This window comes from Trematomus bernacchii, unplaced genomic scaffold (assembly GCF_902827165.1).
Source record: "Trematomus bernacchii unplaced genomic scaffold, fTreBer1.1, whole genome shotgun sequence".
Classification (NCBI taxonomy): domain Eukaryota; kingdom Metazoa; phylum Chordata; class Actinopteri; order Perciformes; family Nototheniidae; genus Trematomus; species Trematomus bernacchii.
In genome coordinates, this window is record NW_022987477.1 from 10,140,814 (window position 1) to 10,153,974 (window position 13,161).

Sequence of the window (13,161 nt, forward strand, 5' to 3'; positions counted from 1 at the left end):
TGCTTTAATATTATTTCTAAATACAAGTTGTAAAAATACTTATATGTATTTAATACTAATAACATAATGATTAATTTTACTTTCAGATGATAATACTTTTCAGGGTTAGGGTTAGGTCCAGTCTGACAGCGCTTAGCTCTCTGCTGCAGAGAGGAAGAGAAGATCAGTGCTCTAAACAAAGTCAAAAACATCCAAACGGAATAAATATAATTAATTATTATTAATACGTTAAGTCTTGTTCATTGTTTTTCACTTTTATGAAATGTTTGATATTTCCGGCACAGACCCTTTCATACCGGCAATGCGCGATAGAAACAACAGGAACTGTGACAGCATAAATATGCGAACACAAACCAACAGACTGCTGGAGAAGAGATATCACAGGGGGGGGTTGGGACACACACATTCCGATGGCCAATTAGTTTTAAACAAAGAGTATACTCAACATAGGGGGGTGCGGGCTGGTGAACGGTATGGTCAATGTTTGTAAACACTGTGACATTTTGACTTTATTTGATCATTTCAGTTAAAAACTAACGTTCATATTTCTCTTTTTGAGAAGAGAAATATGAATATGTTAGTGGCTGACCCAGCCTCATGGTCTGTCACAGTAGTGCGGGAAAGAGAAGTGCACTGTTTTGCCTGGCTGGACCTGTAATTTACAGGAAAGGAGACTACTAAAGAGACACGCTACCATGGAAACCAAACAATGGTGTTGCTGTATTGAAGTCCGAGTGGAAACAGTCATATTTGGAGCGTTATGTTAGAATGAAACAGCCAGGTCGTGACTCACAAAAAAAAAGTGTTACTTCACTAACTGTAAGCTTGTCACTCAGAGTAACCTACAGTTAACTTAACTGTTGGAAAAGAAAGATCAGGGGGGGGGAGAGAGCTGTGGCTGATGGGCCATTAGGTGTGTAAACACACAGCTGAGAGCTGCCGTTTCATTCTGACTGTTTAAAAAACGGTAACAACGGACTATTTTTCTTAGCGGATGCATGTCAATTTAAATCAATACATACAACTATTTTTGTTGCATTTCAATTAATATTGGGAGTCATGTCGTTACTTTGTTGAGAATGTGGCCATGTAATAAGCGGGATAATTTGCAGCGACTTGGTCATTATGGGGAAAAATAACACCCAGGGATCAAGATCCCTCCGCTGCCTGACAAGGCTCCATTAAAATATAAATATTTTTAGTGAATTACTGAGTTTAGGCACGTTAATAACATTTTAATGAAGTTGAATACAGTATATTCATATTTGTCAGTGATTTCATGTAAATTCGGCGAACATAAACATAAATGATCGTGGTGAAGATGATGATTAAATTAGGATTAAAAATCGAGAGCCGGCTGCATTTCCTCTCGTTCGTTTTTTTCGACTAAACAACATTATTTTGTTAAATAACAACATGGTGATGTTTTGTAAATGATTACATGTATTATTTAGCACAGACTATGATCCTATCCGTGACATATGGATCTTAACAAAGATCCGCTATACATTAGTGCCAGACATACTGTACATCCAGTTTACTGTATCGAAGTTGATTTCACATGAGCTCCAGTGCACCCCCTGGTGGATCAATGATCCATTGCAGCTGGCTTCACAATAATTAAATGTATTTATCACGGGGACGGTATCAAGTCAGACTGGGGGCCGGCTCTTCATCACGAACCGATCACGGGCCGATCACGGACCAATCACGACCCAATCACGACCCTCGCGTTTCAAACTGTCTGAAATAAGATGCTCCATCTGTATAAATGTAATTTGGTTGTGTGTGTAGACGGTGGAAGCAGGGAGAGGCATATACGTGCCTTGATCCCTGCCGAGTCGACGCACAACTGTTGATTGCTGACAGTGCCAAAAAACTTTTTAGGAGCAATGCGCTCATGGTATAGATGTGGCGCATACATCTTAATTTCTACTCTTTTCCCTAACCCTATCCTAAGGGAGTGCATGTACGTAGACACGTTGTCCCTCTCCGCCTCTGTTCCTTACTTCTTACTTGCTACCCCTTTCCCTCAATCTATCCTAAGGGAGTGCATGTACGTAGACACGTTGTGCCTCTCCACCTCTGTTCCTTACTTCTTACTTGCTACCCTTTTCCCTCAACCTATCCTAAGGGACTGCATGTACGTAGACACGTTGTGCCTCTCCACCTCTGTTCCTTACTTCTTACTTGCTACCCTTTTCCCTCAACCTATCCTAAGGGAGTGCATGTACGTAATAATAATAATAATAATAATAATACATTTTATTTATATAGCGCTTTTCAAAACTCAAAGACGCTTTGCAGTATGAGGGAGGGTAGACAAATAAGGACAGGCAAACAAACAAATATAGTAAAATAAAACAAACAAAAAAAGGCAGTCAAGAGGAAATTGATTGAGAGGGGGGGGCTTATGGGTAGACAGAGTTGAAAAGATGTGTTTTGAGGCGGGACTGAAAGACTGTGAGGCACTCAGAGTCACGAAGATCTTGGGGGAGGGAATTCCAGAGCCTAGGAGCTGCCACTGAGAAGGCTCTGTCCCCAAAGCTGCAGAGTGTGGATGTGGGAATGGATAGGAGTCTGGCTGCGGTGGATCTGAGGGACCGTGGGGATTGATAAGGAGTGAGAAGGTTTGTGAGATAAGGGGGGGCCAGAATTTTGTAGTTGATGCGATGGGAGACAGGAAGCCAGTGGAGGTCTTTGAGGACTGGGGTGATGTGATGCCATGATTTGGTATGCGTAAGGAGACGTGCAGCTGCATTTTGAACCCGTTGGAGTCTGTTGAGGGAGGTAGTGCTGATGCCGTAAAGAAGTGAGTTGCAGTAGTCGAGGCGGGAGGAAATGAAGGCATGGATTAGTCGTTCGGCTGCGGGGCGGGTGAGAGAGGGTAGAATTTTTGCAATATTGCGGAGGTGGAAAAATGAGGTTTTGACTGTTTGGCGGATGTGAGGTTCGAGGGAGAGGGTGGGGTCAAAGATTACGCCAAGATTGCGTGCCTGATTGGAGGGGGAAACAATGGTGCCATCGATGGTGAGTGTTATGTTAGTGACCTTGCTGAGGGTGGATTTGGAGCTGATTAGGAGTTCTGTTTTGTTGCTGTTCAGTTTGAGGAGGTTATGTTGCATCCAAGTTTTAATAGATGTCAGACAGGAATCGATGTGGGTAAGGTGTGTTATGGAGGGATTTGGTGCTGAGGTAGATCTGAGTGTCATCAGCATAGCAGTGGAAGTCCAGGTTGAAGTGGCGGAGTATCTGACCGAGGGGGAGGATGTAAATGATGAAGAGGAGGGGGCCAAGTACTGATCCTTGAGGAACGCCTTGGGTGACTGAGGCTGTGGCAGAGGAGTGTTTGGGGAGGGAGATGAAGTGGGATCGTTCAGTGAGGTAGGACTGGAGCCATCTGAGTGCAATACCTTCAATACCAATGTCCCTGGGTGAGCAGGATGTTGTGGCTCACGGTATCGAAGGCTGCACTCAGGTCGAGGAGGATGAGAATATTGAGGGAACCAGTGTCAGCAGAGGTGAGGAGGTCATTGAGGACTTTGACGAGTGCAGTTTCTGTACTGTGGTGAGGACGAAATCCAGACTGAAAGGGTTCGTAAAGCTGGTTGGTTTGGAGATGGCAGTGAATTTGTTTGGTTACAATGCGTTCAAGAGTTTTTGAGAGGAATGGTAGGTTGGAGATGGGGTGGTAATTAATGAGGGAGGAGGGATCAAGACTGGTTTTTTTTAGGATTGGAGTAACGGCAGCAGTTTTGAAGGCAGAGGGGACGATTCCATGGGACAGCGAGGAGTTGAAAAGGTTAGCAAGATAGGGGCAGAGGACAGGGAGGGAGGACTTCAGGAGAGGAGTGGGTAGAGGGTCAAGGGAGCAGGTTGTGGGATTTGAGGAACCGATCAGATGGAGTATTTCAAGTGGGGTAACCAGGTTGAACTGGGAGAGGCGGCGCTGGGGAGGAGGAGTCAGGAGGTCAAGGGAGATGGGGGGAGAAGTGGTAGCGGTGGAGGTTGGGGGAGATGCTTGTATATCAGATGGAGCTGAGAAGGAGTGGTTAATGGCGTTCATTTTGTCTGCGAAAAACTGGAGGAATGAGCTGCAAGTAGCGGAAGTAGAAGTAAGGAGGTTATCAGCACGGGGTTTGAAGAGCTTGTTAACTGTGGAGAAGAGGGTGCTGGGGTTACAGGAGGGGTCAGTGAAGATGTTGGAGAGGTAGGCAGATTTAGCGGCAATAAGAGCATCTTATGTAATGGACTGTGAGGGATGATTTATTTGAAAGACGGCCTCGCTGCTTCATTTTACGGAGTGCGGGTGTGAATCAGGGTGAGGAGGTCTTGAAAGTAACAGTTTTATTTTTTGAGGGGGGCTAAAGTGTTGAGGGAGGTGAGTAGGGTGGAGTTGAGGTGGTTGAGCAGATCATCAGGTGAGCTGAGGGTTGTGTCCAGGGGGAGATTAGACGATAGCAGTTCGGAGAGATGGTTATGGTCAATGGAGTGTAGATTACGGAAGGTGATGTTTCTGGGTGGGCAGGGGTTTCGGGTGGGGGGGGGCAATGGTGAATTGTATGAGTTTGTGGTCGGAGAGGGGAAATGGGCAAGGGTGGAGGTCAATCACTGGGAGGTTGGTAGAGCAGACGAGATCAAGGATGTGTCCTTTGTCATGGTGGGGAAGGTGACATGTTGGGTGATAGAGAAATTGTCCAGTAGGGTTGTGAATTTGGATGCCAGCTTGAAGGTGGGTGAGTCAATGTGAATGTTGAGGTCACCAAGTAGAAACAGACGTTAAGAGAGGGATGAGGCAAGTGTGAGGAATTCAGTGAAATCGGAGAGGAAGGAGGGATGAGGTTTAGGAGGCCGGTAGATGAGGATGACTGTCAGTGAGGGAGGGGCTTTGAAGGCAATGAATTCAAAGGATGATACTGAGGGGAGGGTTAGTTCTGTGATCTGGATGTTCTGATTGTGGACTACAGCAAGGCCACCACCACGGCGGGAGTGGCGGGGTTTAGTGATGTATTTAAAGCCAGGGGGGGATGTTTGGTTGAGGGAGAAGAAGTCATCGGGCTGTTGCCAGGTTTCGGTGAGCAGAAGGAAGTCAAGGGATTTTTCCAAAATTAGTTCATGGAGGATGAGGGCTTTCTTGTTGAGTGATCGGATGTTAAGGAGGGCAATGTTAGTTGAGTGGGAGGGGCGGCACGTTGTGCCTCTCCACCTCTGTTCCTTACTTCTTACTTGCTACCCCTTTCCCTCAACCTATCCTAAGGGAGTCCATGTACATAGACACGTTAGTTTAGCTGCTATAGGCTTAGACTGTCGGGGGGCACCTTACTTCTTCCTTCTGTCTGTCTGTACCTGCGTACTCTCATGTTCCAAATAACCCAGCTTACCCCAAATTTCTTGTTGCTGTCTATCTACGCCGGGATCCTGAGTCGTGGCTGTTGCTGCGGTCCTGTGTCCTGGATCCTCTATCCTGAGTTCTGGATTTGAGTCCTGGACTTCGAATCGTGGCTAAACCTATCACTGTGGTCCTGCCTGACTCTCATCATACTACTTCCCTGATGGCTCCCACAGGATTGTTGACATCCTCGTGGTTTCATCTTCTTATTATAGACACATGCATTTCCAAACATTTGGTCTACCTATGCTGTAAAATGTATTATTTCTTCGATTTACACACGGCATCTATTGCACGTCTGTCCGTCCTGGGAGAGGGATCCCTCCTCTGTTGCTCTCGAGATTTCTCCCATTTTCCCCTTTAAACTGTGGGGTTTTTCTCTGGAAGTTTTTCCTTGTACGATGTGAGGGTCTAAGGACAGAGGGTGTCGTATTGTCATACTGATATTTCTGTACAAACTGTGAAGTCCACTGAGACAAATGTAACATTTGTGATATTGGGCTATATAAATAAACATTGATTGATTGATTGATTGATTGATTGATTGATTTACAAACCGATAACATGATATCAGCTTGAGGCTTGTTTCCAGCATAGCATTAAGGCTTTTACTTATTTAAATTCTAGCCCCAAGAGCTGCCGGCCCTACCATTATCACCATCTGATGAGGAATTATTCTCTGTAATGAAATAGTTGACCTTAAGTTATTTTCAAAGCCTGTAGAGGCCTGTCAAAGTCAACATTTGGTGCCAAAGTTTTCCATCTTTTTCAGAAATTGAAAATATTTTTTTCTTGAAACTGCTTATTCACAAAAGCCAATTCCCTGCAGGTCAATGTCAGTGTCAATCAGAGTCCTCTACATATCAAGACCCATAGAGCTGTAAGGGATTTAGTGTTTTGCACAGCTCTTATCTTGGGGTTTCAAGTTTAAAGATAGTTGCTCCATAAGTTTGTCGTTGAAATGTGATTAAATGTACTTTCTCCCTTTCTGGCTCTTGTAGATCTTCGTTTTTGAAAACAACATCTACTATCGCTCCAGGGTAGATAACCGCTCTATTCGTTTGGTGTCTACTGGCAAGGAGGGCGTCATTTTCAATGGGCTCAGTGATTGGCTGTACGAAGGTAAGGCAGAAAACATTTTCTTACTTTCTTAAACAGGAAAATGAAAAGAATGATAACACTTGCCTTTTTGTCTGTTGAATATAAAGCAAGAACCAACGGAGCCCCTAAAGGGACCTGAAAAAAAAAAAAAAAAAAGAGGGGCCACTAGGTCCACTGTTTCCCCGCAGCGAGGCTCCCCTCCCGTTGACAGTTTACGTGGGCTGGGCTGGGTGAGATTCCCGGGCTGATTTTTAGTCCCAGTCCGCCCCTTGCACAGAGCGGAGCTGAGCAGATCACACACACACACACACATATCATGCACTTTGGTGACCGGACATCTCCTTCATAAAACTAATAAAAGGGGCAGTTCGATGTGTGTAGAGGTGTGTGTGTGTGTGTGTGTGTGTGTGTGTGTGTGTGTGTGTGTGTGTGTGTGTGTGTGTGTGTGTGTGTGTGTGTGTGTGCGTGCGTGCGTGCGTGTGTGTGTGTGTGTGTGTGTGTGTGTGTGGAGGTGTGTGTGGTTAAAACGTAACAGCCTGCGGTCACTCTTTAGCTGTTCGGATGATGGTAAACAGTGTAGGCGGTGCGTAAAAGCTCTTTGAGCGCTGGTGCTGCTCTTCTCTGAGTTGCACGTCCCGCTGTCTCCTGGAGTGACCACACACCCCTGGCCGAAATGTCCTTAAAATGAAGTCTGAGTACGAAATATATCTCAAATAATGTATGCACTGTCATTTCCCCACGTAAACATAACAGTCTGCAATGAAACGGTTGTCTCCTGTGCGCTCCACTTCCTCCTTGGCGCACCGGTAACTTTCTCCAAAAAAAGAAAATAAAGGCGGGACAACGGGTTATCGTGCGCACGAGATACTTTGTCGTGAGCACGAGATACTTTCTCGTGAGCACGAGATACTAACCCATTATCCCGACTTTTTTTTTTCTTTTTTTTTTTTTTTTTTTCATGACCAGTCGATCGTGAGATGTGTCTAAAAACAGAACAACAATATTCAGTTTTATTGTTAATGTCCTATAACATAATCTTCCTGTGCCAGAATAATGCACTTGAACGCATCAAAGCTTTGTGATTGGCGTGACCTCATGTATCGGGGCGTGGCTGGTGGGCAGTGGTATGAAGGTAGCAAAAAAATGCGAGAGCGTGTAAAACCTGATGTGAGTACTTGCAGAAAAAAATCTGAGCTTGTGTGCATACATTTACACTTGTATAAAATATCCATGTATCTGTGAACCAAATTTGAAGTCACAGAAGAAAAAAAAAAGTTTTGTAGCTTGTTGAAAAAAAATGAACTTAGTGATGAAATGTTCACTTGCAGAAAAATATATATTTTTAAAATATATTTTCCATTACAACTGCAACTTGGTTATTACAACCTCTCAAATCAGTCATTACAACTTCACGAATCTGCTCTGTGGCAGTATAAATCGACGAATCTGCAGCCTTGACTTTTGCTACACTTCTTGCGATGAATGTGTCGCAAAAGTAATTTTCACCTGTAGATGTGGGGGGAGGGGGGTTGGAGCGAAGGGGCGGAGCTATCACAACGACGAGGCTCGGGTCAGTCACACAGTCACAGCCATAGTCAGGTCGAACCGGATGACTGCGGGGCTAACGGTCCGTGTCTTCATGCTTATATCGGACTATTGTGACTCGCTCTGCGGTTAAAACAGACGGTGCATGAATGTGGTTTTGCGGTAAGTGAAATTCGAGTACTTATTTATGTGTTTATGATTTTAATCAGCTACGTAATGAATGTTAAGGCTTGGGTTAGCGTGTAAGCGAGTGGTAGCTACATCTGTGCTAACGATGCTAATCGTAGCCTGCAAGTTAAAACCATAGACTGTATATATGAAGGTTAAAACGAAATAGACAAGTGTTAAGCGTTAAGTGGGATAATACTGTAGAACAAACGGCTTCTGTTTGAGGTTGTTAAATAAGGTCATCCTTGTAACTTAGAGAGATATTTTATTATGTAGGTAGGAACTGTATGCATCGCTAAGGTTAATTTAAATCCGCTATGCTGAAGTATGTAGACAAGCTAACGTTGAAGTAGTGTATGTGAAATCAACCTCACAATAAGTTGTGTATATTACAATTATTAATGTCATATTTCAAGATGATTACTTGGATATTACAATATGGTTGGTTGAGCTGGAGTTCATTATTGAGCTTACACGTTAACGTAAGTCATATCTGAAGAACGAACCCAAATCTTGTTGTTTTTATTAATTGTATTACCAAATTGGTATCAAATAAACAGTAAGCATTGGTAACACAACTTCCAAAGTTACAGTAAAATAAAAAGGACCCTGACTCGGCCAATACACAATCCAACATGTTCAACAGAAGAGAATAAGTTATATTGTTTGTACACATGGTACTTTACATATATATCTGTTTGTTTAAAGTGTCCAGGTGATGCAGACAGGCTGGACCAGAGAGTGAGAGACAGAACTGGACTCCTCACAGCAGTGAACTTCAGCACAGGTACAAATACTCTTTTTTCATACTGTACAAAGAATCAAGAAAGATATTGGTTTAAATAAATGAAGTATTGACTTTAATACACTGATATACATTCCATTAAACAATACTAAATACTAGATCACCTACACATCAGTGAAGTTGAGGGGTTTTTCCATGCAAAGGGTTACATTTAGATGTTAACAAGCAATATTACTTTGTCAGCTTTCTAATTTAAGGTATTGAAGGCAAAGCTATTTAACACATAGTGAGAACTGCTACTATTTATCTCTCAATATTGTCTGTAAAAAACGTGGTAAAAGTTATTATTTCAGTGAGACAACAGAGCAAGCTTCTACAGTTGCACTAAGTTTTGATAACAGTTAAATATTATTTTGATAATAAAATATATTTCAATGTTGATGAATTTCATACTGTTCATTCACAATCTGATTGTCTTTGTAGCTCACTGTTGGAATAAAAAAAAACATTACAATTACAAAATAATTATATCTACAGCCCCTAAACACAAACACACCTCATTCATAAATAACACACTTGTTCTGCAATAATATGTTTTATGTTTCCTGTAATTTTTGTTAGGAAAGGACATGCCTGAAAGACACGATTCAACATTTTCTCCTTCTCTGAGGGTCAAGAAGAACATCCAAGAGGAAAATTAAAAGCTGATGTTATGAGATTTTAAGACCAGTACAGGACATTCACTAAGAAACTACTTTTATTGTGAAAACAAAGTCAGCTGATCGGATGCACCTATTTCCACATCTACACTCCATCAGCTGATTATTTCTATTTGCCTCAATCAAGAGTGCAAATACAAATACAATGTATTGAAATGTGAACCAAAAGTTCATCAAAAATGTTTTAAATAAAAAGCACATATGGACAGAAGGTGTAAACCTATTAAATGTATAAGTAAACACATTTAGTCAAATAAAGTGACAGACTAGGCCTGTGCAGTTGGTATTAGCTATGTCCAGCATGGGCTCCTCCATCAGGCCTGGTCCTCCTCGCTGAGGAAAGACCCTCAGTCCTCTCCGGCCAAACCAACAGACAGGACCATCACACGGAGGTTTCTCCCAGAAGTCTCTGCAGCTCTCTGGACACCACGCTGTCTCAATCCGTCCACACTGAATATGAGAGGGGGAAAATGAAAATAATAAATGCTTTAGACAATAAGAAATATAAAAGTGAACCGTTGAGTTGCTCAGTTTTTTTTTAGATTGTCAATACTATTACTTTATAACTAATATCCCAGGTTAACGGCCCCTACACACGGCCTACAAAAGTAGAGCATGTTCTACTTTTGAAGCTGAGGCGGAGGCGGCAGCCAATCAAATCCCGCGTATGCAAATCTGACAGTTCAAGCGCTAGCCAATCAAACCGCGTGTATGGTGAGAGAGCCAGACCGCAGTTCATTTCCTCATATGCCAAAAAATAATCGTAGCGGTAGGGAATCACCCGGTGCTTTCAGTCCCTGTTCACCTACCGGGATACAAACCGGAGGAGCCAGGCATGGAGGGAGGTGGCAGAGACAGTGGGTGAAACTGGTAGGTTTTCGCCTGTTTGGGGAGTTTATATTCAGTGTACTTCGTTTGAATGGACAGCAGGCATAGACAGTATATTTAGCCACCATGCAATGTTGCATAAAATAGCACCATAGACATTAATTAAAAATCGCTTTTTAGAGATTCATACACGGGAGCCTTTTTAAAGCCTTTTTACCCCGCTGCAAACAGAACCCCCTTAAATGTATTAAACGTATAATTAAGTGATGGCAAAATATAAATAACTAATGTCATGCAAACATATTCATATTTGCTTGATTCCAGTGTTGAATTTGGCACAATTGCATACAAACGTCAAGGGATTTTAAGATTCTGACGTCTTCGTTCTAAATAGAAAATAGCATGGATCATTTACAAAGGCTTTAAAAACACATCAGGAGCCCAAGACAACTATAAAACTTGTCATTATTTCAGTACAGTTCAATTGGTTTTATTTTCATAAACGGTTATCAACCGTTAGTGCCAAAGCAGTAGGCTATAATATATTAATTACTGCTGTATAGACTACAACCACTACTTGTTTAGCTAGCATAAATTCAACAAAGCTAGCATTAGCTGGCTAACTGACGTTATTTTGCCGCTAAACTGCACGAAATAAAACGGTGGTCTTCATAGCGGATTTAATCCTCAATCACAATAATAATATTCAAAGTAATACTGGGGAAGTAATGGGCAAAACTTACCGTTGATTGACGCACCATGGTAGCGACACGGACCGTTAGCCCCGCAGTCATCTGGTTCGACCTGACTATGGCTGTGACTGTGTGACTGACCCGAGCCTCGTCGTTGTGATAGCTCCGCCCCTTCGCTCCAACCCCCCTCCCCATCTACAGGTGAAAATAACTTTTGCGACACATTCATCGCAAGAAGTGTAGCAAAAGTCAAGGCTGCAGATTCGTGGATTTATACTGCCACAGAGCAGATTCGTGAAGTTGTAATGACTGATTTGAGAGGTTGTAATAACCAAGTTGCAGTTGTAATGGAAAATATATTTAAAAAATATATTTTTTTCTGCAAGTGAACATTTCATCACTAAGTTCATTTTTTTTCTACAAGCTACAAAACTTTTTTTTTTCTTAATTTTCACTCCGAGTGGGAGGATGATTATTTTTTTGTTTATTCCAATTCAAAGTCCATCTGTCTCTCATCTGCAATGCGAGCGTGGCTTTACCGAAGAAGGGTAATTTAGAGCAGCATTTCAAAACGGTGCACAAATGCTACGTGACGGAATTCCCTCCTAATTCTGCCCTACGCTCTTCTGTTCTTTGCGTGCATATGTAACAGAGTTAAACATGTGAATACATAATTATAAGTTTGTGAATGTTTAATTCATAATAAGTTGTGAATTTTAAGAGATGAGATTGTTTCATTTAATATTTTAAGTTTTGTTTCCCGTGCGAACACCGTCTCGTTGCACGTCTTTTTTTACTTCCGGTATGTATTTTCCACCCTCCGCGGACTGGCCATCTGTAGAATCTGGAGAATCACAGAACAGTCGGTCTTCAAGGGCCGGCTCGATTCGCTGACGGCCGTCACCGCCCTTCATTTTTTATGGGCATCATTGAAGTTGCACCGACAGAGGTCCGCCGTTTCCCCGCAGCGAGGCTCTCCCCCAGTTGACAGTTCGCTAGCGCCCCAGCCCCCTCTCTATTTGGACTGGTAGATAGACTTTAAAAGTAGCTCTTGGTTCAAAAAAGGTTGGGCACCCCTGCTTTAGGTGCTCCGTAAGAACCAGTAAAAAGTTTACAGTATTTTGTTAAGTTGTTCTATATTTCCCAAAATGCGAATTTGGCTTTAGGTTTTTCTTTTATAACTATTACTTTGTATAGCTACTAACTATAGAGGTATTTAGCTGACAATATTATTAATTCTTGAAATTGGGGAGCAGGATGCCTCGCTCGGTCAACCTGCAGATTTATAGATTGAACCGAGAATAATTTGTTTAGTAGTTAGCTTTAAAGGTGCTGGTAAGTAGATTGTTTTAATTTTGGACAAAGCTAGGCTAGCTGTTTCCCGCTATTTTCCATTCTTTATGCTAAGATAATCTTACCACTGCTCGGTATAACCTTACTTGTACAGTGTCAATGTTCAAACTTTCAGAAACAAAAACACATTTCTGAAATGTGGAACTGTTCCTCTAACCAGGTTATCATTGGCTCATAATTTGCTTATGCCAGTGGTTCCCAATCTCGAGGACCCTCATAGGTTTAGAAACAAGATAAACCAAAGATGCCACATGATGATTTACAAAACCATGTTCTTTTCCTAACTTTTCACTTTGACTTATCATATGTAATCGGGTTGAACACTCAATTTTAGGATTATTCAGTTCAAGGCTCATTGGTATAGATATAGAGATGGCAGAAACAGAGACAGGCTAAAATACACAGCAAGCTGTTCAGTCCTTGAGTAGCACTAGAAATTACATTTTTGTTTATGTGGCTGACACCTAGAAAGCCTTTTAGGATTTAGCAGCTGTGACAGAGGTTATCTGAGGTCATCAACGTGCTAGGCAAAGGGCTTAATATGTTTGTAATTGTTTCCATTATTTATTACAGGGTAGATCTTTTTACTTTTGATCACATTATTGGGCAAATGCACTTCCT

At 42.2% G+C, this 13,161-nt stretch overlaps 1 protein-coding gene across 1 annotated transcript in view; it reads left to right on the top strand.

Annotated features, from left to right (window-relative positions):
* The window catches only part of dpp6a (dipeptidyl-peptidase 6a), a 194,349-nt gene that overhangs the window by 135,775 nt on the left and 45,413 nt on the right, over window positions 1-13,161 (top strand). The window contains exon 8 of the mRNA XM_034147785.1: window positions 6,391-6,511. Within this exon, the coding sequence (XP_034003676.1) occupies window positions 6,391-6,511 (121 nt within the window). The remainder of the gene's footprint in view (window positions 1-6,390; window positions 6,512-13,161) is intronic.